This window comes from Lissotriton helveticus, chromosome 9 (assembly GCF_964261635.1).
Source record: "Lissotriton helveticus chromosome 9, aLisHel1.1, whole genome shotgun sequence".
Classification (NCBI taxonomy): Eukaryota; Metazoa; Chordata; class Amphibia; order Caudata; family Salamandridae; genus Lissotriton; species Lissotriton helveticus.
The window spans coordinates 606,114,970-606,127,916 of NC_136070.1; the positions used below are offsets into that span (position 1 = coordinate 606,114,970).

The following is a 12,947-nucleotide window of genomic DNA, read 5'->3' on the forward strand; positions in this document are numbered from 1 at the left end:
CTGGCTTCAGACACGAGTTGGATCAGGGCTGGTATGTGAGAGTCATTTGGTGTGTGACACTTAATTTAACCAACACCCTCCCCCTCTACCTCTGGCAGAACACCCTCCACCTCCGGCAATCTCCCACATTGACCCAGTTCAGGAAGACTGCAAGACCTGGATTTTCGGGTGACTCCAGCACTCAACTGAGCCGTCTCCAATCCCCCCCAGCGCCTTGAGACTCTCACGGGTGAGTAGTTGCAATTTACCAACCCTGATTGATTGATTGATTGATAAACACAAGCATCATTGCATGATCCGGGGTCAAGAAATGTCTAGGCACAATGGCAGAGTATAAACAACAACACTTGCCATACAATAGAAACGAAGACCTCTGTTCGCAATATGCCCTGACTGGACTTGTTCAAGTTGCTGACTACAAGTATTTCCGTGGAGATGCCAGACTGACCTATGCACCTTACTCCATCGCTGCTGAGCTGGTAACCTGCCTTACAGTCACACCGGTATGATCCGTCAGTGTTAATGCATCTCCCGCTGGAGCCACAAACTGCCTGGTTCTGACACTCGTTGATATCTGAAAAGGATCAGAAATTTTGTCAAGGCATTGAAAATGTAGTTGAGTCATTAAGAGAGGCCAAAAATGCTCACCAACCTGATGAGGGGAAGTGGCTTCCAGAGGATATAGAATATATGTTATACTTATGAACATTTTATTTATTCTTTCCATTGAATCCAAATTTAAACTACACAAATATTAGAAATTCTAAATTTAGAGTTATACCTTACATTTATCATTTACGCATATGCGCCACTTTCAAATTACTATAACTTTATTTATACTTTGATTACAAACCAAATTTAAACTACTCAAACATTAGAAATGATAAAGTTATAGTAATACCTTCAATTTTCAATTTGCGCACAGCCTTGAAATCACTATAAATTGAACACCTCTGTAACAGTGTTGTCCAACTTGCTAACCACACAGGACATAAACTATAACTCATACCTTCTCCATGCATAGCTTATTCTCTTTCACATTACATCACTTATACTACATTAAAGCATTTCATTCAGAACAACACTCATCACATCTCCAATTACATCTTTTATGAGAACACTTTGCATGACAGTAGGGTGAGTTATAGTTCATGTACTTTGTTGTAAGCGAGTTAGCAATGCTGTATATGGAGATGCACAAGTTAAATATTTGAAGGCGGTGCGTAAATTAGAAATTGAAGGTATAATTATTACTTTATGATTTTTAATGTTTGAGTAGTTTAAGTTTGGTTTGTATTGAGTGGAGTTCTGTAAATTGAAGTGGCATAGAGTGTAGTGGCACAGAGTGGAGTGGAGTGGAGTGGAATGGCATAGAGTATAGTGGAGTGGCGTACAGTGGAATGGTGTAGAGTGAAGTGTTGTAGAATGGAATACCATTGAGTGACGTACAGTGAAGTGGTGTTGGGTGGCATGCCATAGAGTGGAGTGGTGTACAGTGGAGTGGCATAGAGTAGAGTGGTGTAGAGTGCTTTAGAGTGTAGTGGCATACACTGGAATAGCATAGAGTGGAGTACTGTGGAGTGCCATACAGTAGAGTGGCATTCAGTGGAGTGGCGTAGAGTGAAAGGTGTAGATTGGAGTCACTCATAGAGGAGTGGTGTAGAGTGCTGTGGCAAAGAGTGGAGTGGCGTATGGTAGAGTGGTGTAGCATACAATGCTGTAGAGTAGAGTGGCATAGAGTGGAATAACGTACAGTGTTGTGGCATAGAGTGGAGTGCCATACAGTGGTGTAAAGTGGAATTGAGTAACGTGCATTGGTGTAGAGTTGAGTGACGTAGAGTGGTATAACGTATAGTGAAGTGGCACAGAGTGGATTGGCATAGAGTGGAGTGGCATAGAGTGGAGTGGCATAGATTGGAGCTTCATAGAGTGAAGTGACATAGAGTTGAGATGTGCCGAGTGCAGTGGCATACAGTAGAATAGAGTACAGTGTTGTGGTGTAGAGTGGGGTGGTGTGGAGTGGAATGCTGTACAGTAGAGTAGTAAATATAGACGCAATCGTTTCTATATTGAAATGACTTGCCCAGACGGGCAGAGGTCAAATATTTACTTTTCAAGCAATGTAAGACAAAATTTACAGACAATATACAAGGCAGGGCACAAGCCTGTACCCAGCTTAACGCACAAATAAACAAAAAGGAAGGAACCAAATTAAGTAACACACAAAGACCTTTTAGGCAAAAGCTTAGCGTTCTGTTAACCTGTTAATTGCACAGTTTAAATTGTAAAACAGATCAATACTGGCACCTTTACACTTTTAGGGAACATATAAGTTTTTCATTTGTATAAGGTGCACACATTTGTCGACGGCATTTCGATCCGTTTAAACCAGTGCATGGATCATCATCAGGTCATGTAATAAATGCGTGTGAATGAGTAATAACAATTTGAGAGAGAGGGAAAAAGTTGGGACACTCTCAGTCCCCCAGGTCAATGTTTGTCAAACAACAGAAGAGTGTCAAAAAGAAAAGAGACAAATGTATAAGCACAAAAAAAGAGAGAAGATCAACCTAAAAAGTTCGCATTGGAAGTGATTAGGATTTACTAGGAAGCCCTCACTCACCACCCTGGGTGGTGACATGCTTCATCATCGGGCCCACCAGGAGAAGCCAAGTGCCTCCCTGGTGTGCTACAACGCCAGAATACTGCGGAGCTGGGGTTTTTTGTGACAGTAATGTGAATAACTTGTGATATTAAAAATGTCAAAAGACTGTTCCATAAAAAAGTTGTATTCAATGGCCAGCCTGACATGGTTAAAATATGTGTAGGGAAATTTTACCAAATAATGTTTTGGTTATTTCCACTTAAAGTGGGGTCGACATGTTTCTGCCCTTTATGTGTAGGTTTACTGGGCTTTCTTCAGGACCGTTAGTAATGTACCCCGGCGGTGTGGGCGCACTAAGGCCCACCCTTACCAGGGGGCGTGAAAGTTAAAATACAGTGTAAAAAACAATGATGAGGTGCAAAAAACAAACCATAAAGATGTGGGATTTACGTCTGTTTTAGAGGAACCTGTACAGTCTGGAAATAAAAAGAGACATACAAACATTGAAGACAAGCACTGAATTAGTGAGATCTGTCCGTAGTGTTTTCTGCAAGACCAATCTCTGAGTACAAGTGCTTAAGGCTAGTCAAAAGATGTGACCGTGGTGCCATAGATGGTACGTTTCTGCAAGAAAACGCTGATCTGGGGACCAGAAAAGCGTGTGGACATGCACTATGGCAACAAAGGAATAGCCGATTGAAAGAGCGGCTGTTGAAACATCACTCGTGGTTAGCGATCAATGGGCCAGACAGTAGGGCCAGTGGGGATGTTTATCCAACATAAGTTACAGAATACAACTTAAAATAAAAGGTAAAAGTAAGGTAATTCTCATTTGTAAGTTAAAAGATCCACACCCCATAGGTCTCGGGAGGGGGGTGGGGGCGACAATGGCACACCCTGCAGGGGGACAGAGATATAAGGTGAAAATAGTAATAAATATAAGGAGCGGAAACGTGGGTTACTTAGCTCTATGATGGTAGGAAGAATTGATCTTACGCCCGCAACGCCCGGCACCCGCTCAGCACCTAGCGTTTCCTGCAACTGGACCTCGTGGATGGTTACCGGTGCTCGGAGAACGCTAAAGTAGAGTGCCGGTGGAGACACTGTCGGAACGCGGTGACCAATCCAGGCACTTCCATCGGGAAGAGGCTTGGGAAGCAAGCCCTCCCCCTCTGTGTCGTCAGCGGAGGATGCTCCAATCACCCACCGAGGTGAAAACGAGGCTTGGAATACAAGCCGAGTTTTGTTCATCAGGGAAAACTTCATTGGTTTTGAGATCGAAGGCATTGCAAACCGGCAGAGAGGCACTTATAATTAGCACATAGCTTGGTAATAAACAGTGATAAGTACTCAATACACTGCAAAGCCGGAGTAACAATAGAAGGTTCATTGTGTGAAGATCCGAGTGTGTTCTTCACCTTATCGAATGATATTACAAGAAAATTGGGTAGTAGATGGGTGGAACAAAAATGGACCAAGGTTAGGCAAAATATGTTTGACAAAGCTACATGGGTAGTCGCACTGGGTGCTTCATATACATAGTTCTCAAGACTGGTAGTGTTAAGAACAAGAACATAAGCAGTGGATGGTATTGAAGTACAGGACAGGGTCTCTAGCACACAACAGGTGGCGAGAGGAAACATGGGTGATCACTAATGATTACAAAAGGGAAAAATAGGAAAAATAGGAGGTGACTGATGAGTGTTCCTAATGCTTGAGTACAGATGACCAGGGAATTTGATCATTAAGACCATTCAGATGTGTCCCTAGTCTGTAGACCCAGCGTTGTTCTTTTTCAAAAAGCACACTGGCGGTGTTTTTCTCAGTAGTGATTTTCTCAATGATGGTCCAACGGAGGTCATTGGGGGTGTGATTTTGCTGGAGGAAATGTTCACTCATCTTAGTGGTTGTTTTACGGCATCTAATATTGCTGCGATGTTCGCAGATGCGCAGTTTTACTTTGCGGGTGGTCATACCCACATATCTTTTTTGACATGGACACGTAATGAGATAGACTACGTTGGTGGAATTACAATTAGTGTGTGTCTTCTGTGTCCATGTCTTGCCTGGTTCAAGGGAGAGGTGCTTGGAATGTGTAGTCAGATGGCACACACTGCAATTTGAGCATGGGAAGTGTCCGATGATTGGGGGTAAACCCCAAGCGTTGGTGATTGATCTTTCAGTAGGAGAGTTAGACATGTTGGGTTTCGGCCGTGTGTGTACTAGGGAGTCCTTAAGGCTCCTGCCTTTTTTGAACGAAAAAAGTGGTTTATCCCAAGTTCTTTTGTTGCTCGTAATAATCTTCCAGTGTCTATTGACTGACTTTTTCATGGTGTCTGATAGACAGCTGTAGGTGGTAAGACACGTGAGTGACATGTCTGTTTGTTCTTTGACGGTTTCCTCCAAAAGTGCTTCTCGTGGTTGATTCCTAGCACGTTTATTCCCTTTATCCAGAATTTTAGCAGGGTATCCTCTTGATTTCAATCTCTTGGTGAGGTCATTTGCTTGAGTTTTGTAGTCCCCAGTGTCTCTACAATTTCGCCGTATCCTAAGATACTGACCATAGGGCAGGTTCTCCCTGAGAGGTCTAGGGTGGAAACTAGAGCATTCAAGTAGATTATTCTTTGCTGTCGCCTTATAGTGTGTTTTTGTAGTTAGAGCAGTTCCACTTACTGTGATGACCACATCCAGGAATACCACAGACTTTTTGCTGAAGCAGTGGGTGAATTTTAGGTATGGGTCTAAGTTATTCACCCAGATCAGGAATTGTTTTAGAGAAGTTTCGTCGCCCTCCCAGATGAGGAAAATATCATCAATATACCTCCTCCATAATCCTATGGAGGAGGAAAAGGGGTTATTGGTGGGCAAAATGTACTTGGACTCAAAGTCATGGACATAGAGTCCGGCTACTCTAGGAGCAAATGTACTGCCCACAGACGTCCCAGTACTCTGTAGATATAGCTTTCCTTGATACTCGAAGTAATTTTCTTTTAAGGCCATGGTGGCACATTCCAGTATAAATTCTTTGGGTGTTGTATATTCCCACACAATTGAGTCCAAAGCTGTCCCTAAGACTCTCAGAGTGTCGTCCTGAGGGATGCTTGTATACAGGCTCTCAATGTCAAGTGTGACTAAAATGATTGAGTTTTCTTCAAAGATTACCTGTTCCAGCAGTTGCAATAGATTTTTAGGGTCTTTAAGATAAGTTGAGGTGTTCTGTATTAGAGGTTTCAGATAGTGTTCACAGAACGTCGAGAGGAGTTCAAGGAGTGAACCGATCCCGGACACGATTGGTCTTCCCGGAGGTGGATTTACATTTTTGTGGGTCTTAGGCAGGGTGTAAAAATACGGTATTGTGATACCGCCTGCCGTGAGATATGCCGCCTCATGTTTGGAAATCCATTCATTCTCTTCTGCTTCCTTAACACAGTTATGGATGCGTGACCTCAGTCCTGGTGTCGGGTCTATGGTAAGGGGAGTGTAATTGGTCCTATTGTTCAAGAGGTTCTTACACACATTGTCATAATCCGATGTATTTTGGATCACTAAGCCACCCCCCCTTGTCAGCTGGCTTAATGGTTATTCCTTTGTCGTTCTTCAAATCTTCGAGGGCCTGATATTCTAAGACAGAGAAGTTTTTGAAGGGTGTTGGTGTTGAAAGGGCTTCCATATAATTGAAAACCGCCTGCTCAAATGCCGTTATTTCGGCTGGGGTAGAGTGTGGGGGTGGGACAAAAGTTGATTTTAATCTCAAATTCGTGTAAAAAAGAGGGGGATCCGTCGTAGAAATTTCTTTTGACTCAAAAAATGCTTTCAGTTTCAATTTCTTGAAGAACTCAGATATTTCACAATGGAGTTTGAATTTATCTGGTCTGGCTGTTGGGACAAACCCGCGGCCTTTTTCGAGAACCCTGGTTTCCGTTGAACTTAGTACTTTGTTTGAGAGGTTTGTTATTAAACTTCCTGGGCACTCGTGCTCGGTATCGGTGTTTTGCTGCGGGTGTGATTCCCCACTGGATCCTCCATTTCCCACGTTACTTGATTGTTGTTGCCTCTTCTCCTTCCTCTTCCCCTCCCACCTCTCTCTTAAAAAGGCATCTGGTGTTGGTTCTGGGGAAAGTGGGACTGCATGTATGGGTTCCAACCCATCATCGGAAAAGGCGGTGGTTGTTGGAAGAAAAGGGGAGGTGGGCTATTACCTGGTGTTCCATATGGTGGCCACCTAGGTTGTTGGTTGTGATAGTTGGACCTGCCTCTGCCCCCTCGTCGTCCTTTCTGTTTCTGGCTATGATTGCTAGAGGTACTTCTATTAGGAGAGGAATTACTGTCAGAATCATCTGATTTGTTGGAGTCTCTCCATAGTGGAGTATAGTCAGTATGGATACACTTTATTGAACTGAAATTCTTAAGGTCTTTTTGGAATTTTGTGACTTTAGCTTGCATCAATGAATCTTTATAGTCAGCCAGTTCTTTATTGATTTCATCCAGTCGTTTTTTGTAGCCTGTTACAGTTGTTTTAAAATGTGACTCGTTTTGTTGGATTTCAACCATTAGTGCCTCAGACAGGCGTAATGCTGTTTTTATAATTAAAACCAACCAATCTCGAGTACAGTGCCATGCTATCATCGCCCATTCTTTTCGGAATGTGGCATCATTGAGGAATATGCGTGGGGCATTAGTTACAAGGAGGCCTCTTGGTGCGGTGTTGGTTGTTAAGTATTGTTTTAGTATGGTCCCATGTAGTATTGTTCTGATCCAGACGCGCTTTTATTCTGTTAGTTTCTCCCATTCAGAAGTGTGTGAGATAGCTTGTGATATTGCTGGATCGCCAAAAAGATTGGGATCAGCAAGTAATGCATCCACCTCTGCCTCAGAGTAGGTGAGTCCAAAGTTCGCCATTATTAAAACCAAAAGCAAGGTAGTGGTACAGAGTGTTGAGGTGGTGGTCTCTATGTAGGTACCAAATTGCTTTTCCACTCTCACAGCTGCACGCTGCTTAATCAGTAATAACAATTTGAGAGAGAGGGAAAAAGTTGGGACACTCTCAGTCCCCCAGGTCAATGTTTGTCAAACAACAGAAGAGTGTCAAAAAGAGAAGAGACAAATGTATAAGCACAAAAAACAGAGAGAAGATCAACCTAAAAAGTTCGCATTGGAAGTCATTAGGATTTACTAGGAAGCCCTCACTCACCACCCTGGGTGGTGACATGCTTCATCATCGGGCCCACCAGGAGAAGCCGAGTGCCTCCCTGGTGTGCTACAATGCCAGAATACTGCGGAGCTGGGGGTTTTTGTGACAGTAATGTGAACAATTTGTGATATTAAAAATGTCAAAGGACTGTTCCATAAAAAAGTTTTATTCAATGGTCAGCCTGACATGGTTAAAATATGTGTAAGGAAATTTTACCAAATAATGTTTTGGTTATTTCCACTTAAAGTGGGGTCAACATGTTTCTGCCCTTTATGTGTAGTTTTACTGGGCTTTCTTCTGGACCGTTAGTAGTGTACCCCGGCGGTGTGGGCGCGCTAAGGCCCACCCTTACCAAAGGGCGTGAAAGTTAAAATACAGTGTAAAAAACAATGATGAGGTGCAAAAAACAAACCATAAAGATGTGGGATTTACCTCTGTTTTAGAGGAACCTGTATAGTCTGGAAATAAAAAGAGACATACAAACATTGAAGACAAACACTGAATTAGTGAGATCTGTCCGTAGTGTTTTCTGCAAGACCGATCTCTGAGTACAAGTGCTTAAGGCTAGTCAAAAGATGAGCTAGTCAAAAGATGTTACCGTGGTGCCATAGATGCTACGTTTATGCAAGAAAACGCTGATCTGGGGACCAGAAAAGCGTGTGGACATGCACTATGGAAACAAAAGAATAGCCGATTGAAAGAGCGGCTGTTGAAACATCACTCGTGGTTAGCGATCAATGGGCCAGACGGTAGGGCCAGTGGGGATGTTTATCCAACATAAGTTACAGAATACAACTTAAAATAAAAGGTAAAAGTAAGGTAATTCTCACTTGTAAATTAAAGCATCCACACCCCATAGGTCTCGGGAGGGGGGTGGGGGCCACAATGGCACACCCTGCAGTACAGCGCTAGTACCTGTAATAAATGCCTAATAGTTAAAAGCCTCAATTGCCTACGGGGAAAGAGGGGGAAGGAAAATACAAAGGACAATCGTTAAGGAAAAGCATTGAAGACCTCTGCCCGGCTGGGCAAGTCATTTCAATATAGAAACGCTTGCGTCTATATTTATTGCTTGTATATTCACACTCGTAAGGGACCATTGTTGCCTTAAAGAATAGACTCCCAAGGTTCCTTGCTGACTTTTATGGGTTCCTTTGTTGTTCAAAAATGTACAGCAGAGTAGGGTTGAGTGTAGTGGCACAAAGGCGAATAGCGCAGAGGAGATTGGCACCAAGAGGAGTAGTGTAAAGGGGAGTGTCATAGAGTGAAGCAATGTAGAGTAGAATTGCGCAGACTGGAGTGGCATGGATTGTAGAGGCATAGAGTGGAGTGTAGAGGCATAGAGTGGAGTGACGTAGGGTGGAGTGGAGCATGTGTAGTGGCATTGAATGGGGTGTCGTAAAGTGCAATAGTGTAGAGGGCAGTGACATAGAATGGAGTGGTGTACACTGGAGTGGCATAGAGTGAAGTAGAGTACAGTGGACTAGGATACAATGAAGTGGCATATAGTGGAGTGCCACAAAGTGGAGTGCCGTAGAATGTAGTGGGGTACACTGGAATAGTGTACACTGGAGTGCCATAAAGTGGCATACAGTTGAGTGGTGTACAGTGGAATAGCACATAGTGGAGTGGCATAGAGTGGAGTGGTGCAGAGTGGAGTGGCGTAGAGTGGAGTGGTGTAGAGTGGAGTGGTGTAAAGTGGAGTTGAGTGGAGTGCTGTAGAGTGGAATGATGTAGAGTGGAATAGCATACAGGATCATAGAATAGAGTGAAGGTGTAAAAGTGAAACAGTGTAGCGTGGAGTGGTGTAAATTGGAATACTGTAGCATGGAGTAGTGTAGAGTGGAGAGGTGTGGCGTACAGTGGTATGGCATAGAGTGGAGTGGCAGAGAGTGGAGTGGTGTACAAAAAGTGGAATGATATAGAGTCGAGTAGAGTGTAATAGCTTACAGTGGCAAGGTGTACTGTTGGGGGACATAGGGCGGAGTCGCGCAGAGTGGAATATTGTACCGTGGACTGGCTTAGAATAGAGTGGAGTAGTGTGGAGTGGCATAGAGTGTCATAGATTCTAGTTGTGTACAGTGGAACAACATAGAGTGGAGTGGCACATTTTTGAGTGGTGTACAGCTGAGTGGTGTAAAGCAGAGTGGCGTAGAGTTGAGTGGCATAGAGGGGAGTGGCATAGAGTGGAGTGGCGTAGAGTGGTTTAGAGTAGAGTGTTGTGGCGTACAATGGAGTGGCGTAGAGTGGAAAAGAATAGTCTGGACTGATATAGAATGGGGTGGCATAGATTTTAGTGGCATAATGTGGAATGCCGCAGGTTGGTGTGGCATAGATGCGAGTGACATAGAGTGGAGTGCCCTAGAGTGGAGGGGAGTAGAATAGGGTAGAGTGGAGTGGCATTGTGTGGAATAGCATAGAGTGGAGTTGCGTAGAGTGCTGTAGAGTTGAGTTTTGTAAAGTGGAGTGGCGTAAAGTGGTATAGCAATGAGTGGAGTGGCATAGATTGTTGTGGAATACAGTGGAGTGGAGTACACTGGAATAGCGTAGAGTAGAGTGTAATAGCATACAATGTTGTGGCAGTGGAGTGACGCAGCATGGAGTGCCCTAGGGTGGAATAGCGTAGCATGAATTTCCATAGAATGAAGTGGCATGGAGTGGAGTAGAGTAGAATAGTGTAGAGTGGAGTGGCATGGAGTGGAATGATGTACTGTGGAGTGTCATAGAGAGGAGTGTCTTAGAGTGGAGTGCCGTAGACTGGCGTAGCATACAGCGGAATAGCATAGAGTGGATTAGAGCAGAGTGAAATAGCATCAAGTGGAGTGGCGTAGGGAAGATGGTGTAGAGTGTAGTGGCGTAGAGTGGAGTGGAATGTAGTTTTTGGTAGAAGCTCTAAATTGGTTAAGTAGTATTGAAGTTATAAGTTACAAAACACTTAGCTATATATTGTGCCGCAGTATACTGCAGTTACTTCACTGTGTATCGAGGTACATGCCGACAACAAGGCAGTATATCATTGGCTAATGGCTACCTTTACAAAATTAAAAGGCAGCAATGTAGTTCACCACACTTTGAATGTGTTCTGGATTACAGCTTTAAATATAAATAAGTAGTAGGTTTTATTGTTGTTTTTTTATTGCTGTTCCCCACCTATTTCTGCTTTTTTAAAGGGGTAATAGGTAAAGAAATGTATTTGTATTTTTCTATATATTTTTTAAAATGTTTACGAAGTACAGCGCTAGTACCTACAAAGTACCAGAGCAGTTACAAAAAAATAAACATTTAAATATGTAAAAAACAAAAAATACAATGTAGTACACTATATTTGTGAATTAAAGAGTAGAACAGTATAATTCTTTTTACACATTTTTTTGTTTACATTTTCATTACCAGTGCATTACTTTCTAGCTATTATTGCTGTACTTTGTTAATCTTTTTTTTTTGTTTAAAGTAAATATGTAAAAAAAAGAAAATACACTGCAGTACACTATATTTGTGTAATATAGTGCAGTATGGTGTACTTTAATTGTTTTTTACAAATGTAATTACTTTTTCAATTTATTTTAAGTACGGTGGTACTTTCTAGGTGGTAAAGTGTTACTCAGTTAGCTGTTTAAAAAAAATATAGAAATATAGAAAAAAGAATTCCTACCGATTACCACTTTAATAAAATGGTAATAGGTAAGGCAAAAATATAAAGCTTACTACTTACCTTTATCCTAGGCCCTAAACAGCCATAATGTGGTAAAACAACATGGCCGCCTTTTACTTTTGTAAAGGCAGCCATTAGCCAATCGTATACTGTCTTGTCACCGCAAGTACCACATAATTACTGTGGTATACCGCAGTCTGTAATAATCCTAGGTTTTAGTGTTTTATAAGTTTAAAAATGTTTATCCTACTTACCTCTACTGCAAAAAGGAACATCTACACACCATATAATAGAAGCGTGCTAAACATCATTGAAATCTAACTGCCCGTTTTCCCGCTCTTCCTGAGTACAAAGTCTGTTGATAATGCATTGGTGGAAAAATGTATTTTAGACCGCCTCTTTTCTTTGTACCCCCTTGATGATTCACCACACAACTTTGCATTGGTCGCCAATGCAGAAAAAGGAATAGGTCTACAAAGTTTTGTGGATATTTGTCAAAAGAGCAAAAATCTGAGGAAATCTTATATCTGGGAAACCTAACAATAACTACAGAGTAGCTACCACCACTCTGTAATATATTTGATGTGTGAGTTTCGGGCTATCATTACGTGAGGGAGAGCCATTCGTCCATTGAAATTGACATAATGCAAGAAGATTGCAATAAACCTTAGGGTTTGATTTCTGAAGACTATTTGTAAAGGGGGAGTGCTTTTGGGGAGGAGCAAAGTGCAAACAGGGAAGGAAAGGTAGATGCTGAAAGACCTACAAAATGATGGTTTCAGGCCGTTGACTTGTTTGTGAGATGTGGGAGCCACACTGTATTTTCATGGACATTGCACCTCTTGGTGAGATGTCAACAGAACTGTGGAGATACTGGAGTGTCAGAGGAGGTAGACAATACAGACTTGATGGCCAAGCAGCTGGAGTAGGTGATCACATACTTGACAATTGAGGAATAACTGAAGACAAATGTGCAGTGGGGAAAGAAAGTCTGCTGCACATAGGCTTAGGGAAGAAGATGGTTGCTGATAAATATATTGGTGAAACATGTGCAGTGATTGCTCCTGAATGTGGGCAAAGAGTAAGGCCGTATGAATTTGGTTGTGGGGGTGAGATGGGGTTATTGGTTATAAGCCACAGAGCAGGCTGGGGGAAAGAAAGAATAGATGCCCGTGGTTTACTGCAGGAGGACCAAATTGCACAGACTTCAGATTTATGGCTATGCTAGTTCCACAATACAGACACTGCCTTCCTGGAAATATTACTTTATGAAAATAATTTTAATACAATGAAGATTAATAACGTAAACCACTAAAAAGGTGCCTAGGTCTTTATTTAGAGTTTGGTGGACATGGTACTAATATGCTACTGTTTACTGCCACAAACTAACAGTCCAGCCTCTCTATTTAGAATCAGGTGGACCATCATGTTTTCGCTGTTGGTGTCCCCACTGGCTTGGCAGGTGGCCTGCTGGAATCAGGGCTGTCGATGGAATTACA

General features: G+C 42.5%; 1 protein-coding gene across 5 annotated transcripts in view; it reads right to left on the reverse strand.

The window, feature by feature from the left end:
- The window catches only part of LTBP4 (latent transforming growth factor beta binding protein 4), a 1,311,633-nt gene that overhangs the window by 103,534 nt on the left and 1,195,152 nt on the right, over nucleotides 1–12,947 (reverse strand). For all 5 annotated transcript variants that reach the window (XM_078660636.1, XM_078660634.1, XM_078660635.1 and 2 more), the window contains one exon: nucleotides 449–574. In XM_078660636.1, coding sequence (XP_078516762.1) covers nucleotides 449–574 — 126 coding nt within the window. The remainder of the gene's footprint in view (nucleotides 1–448; nucleotides 575–12,947) is intronic.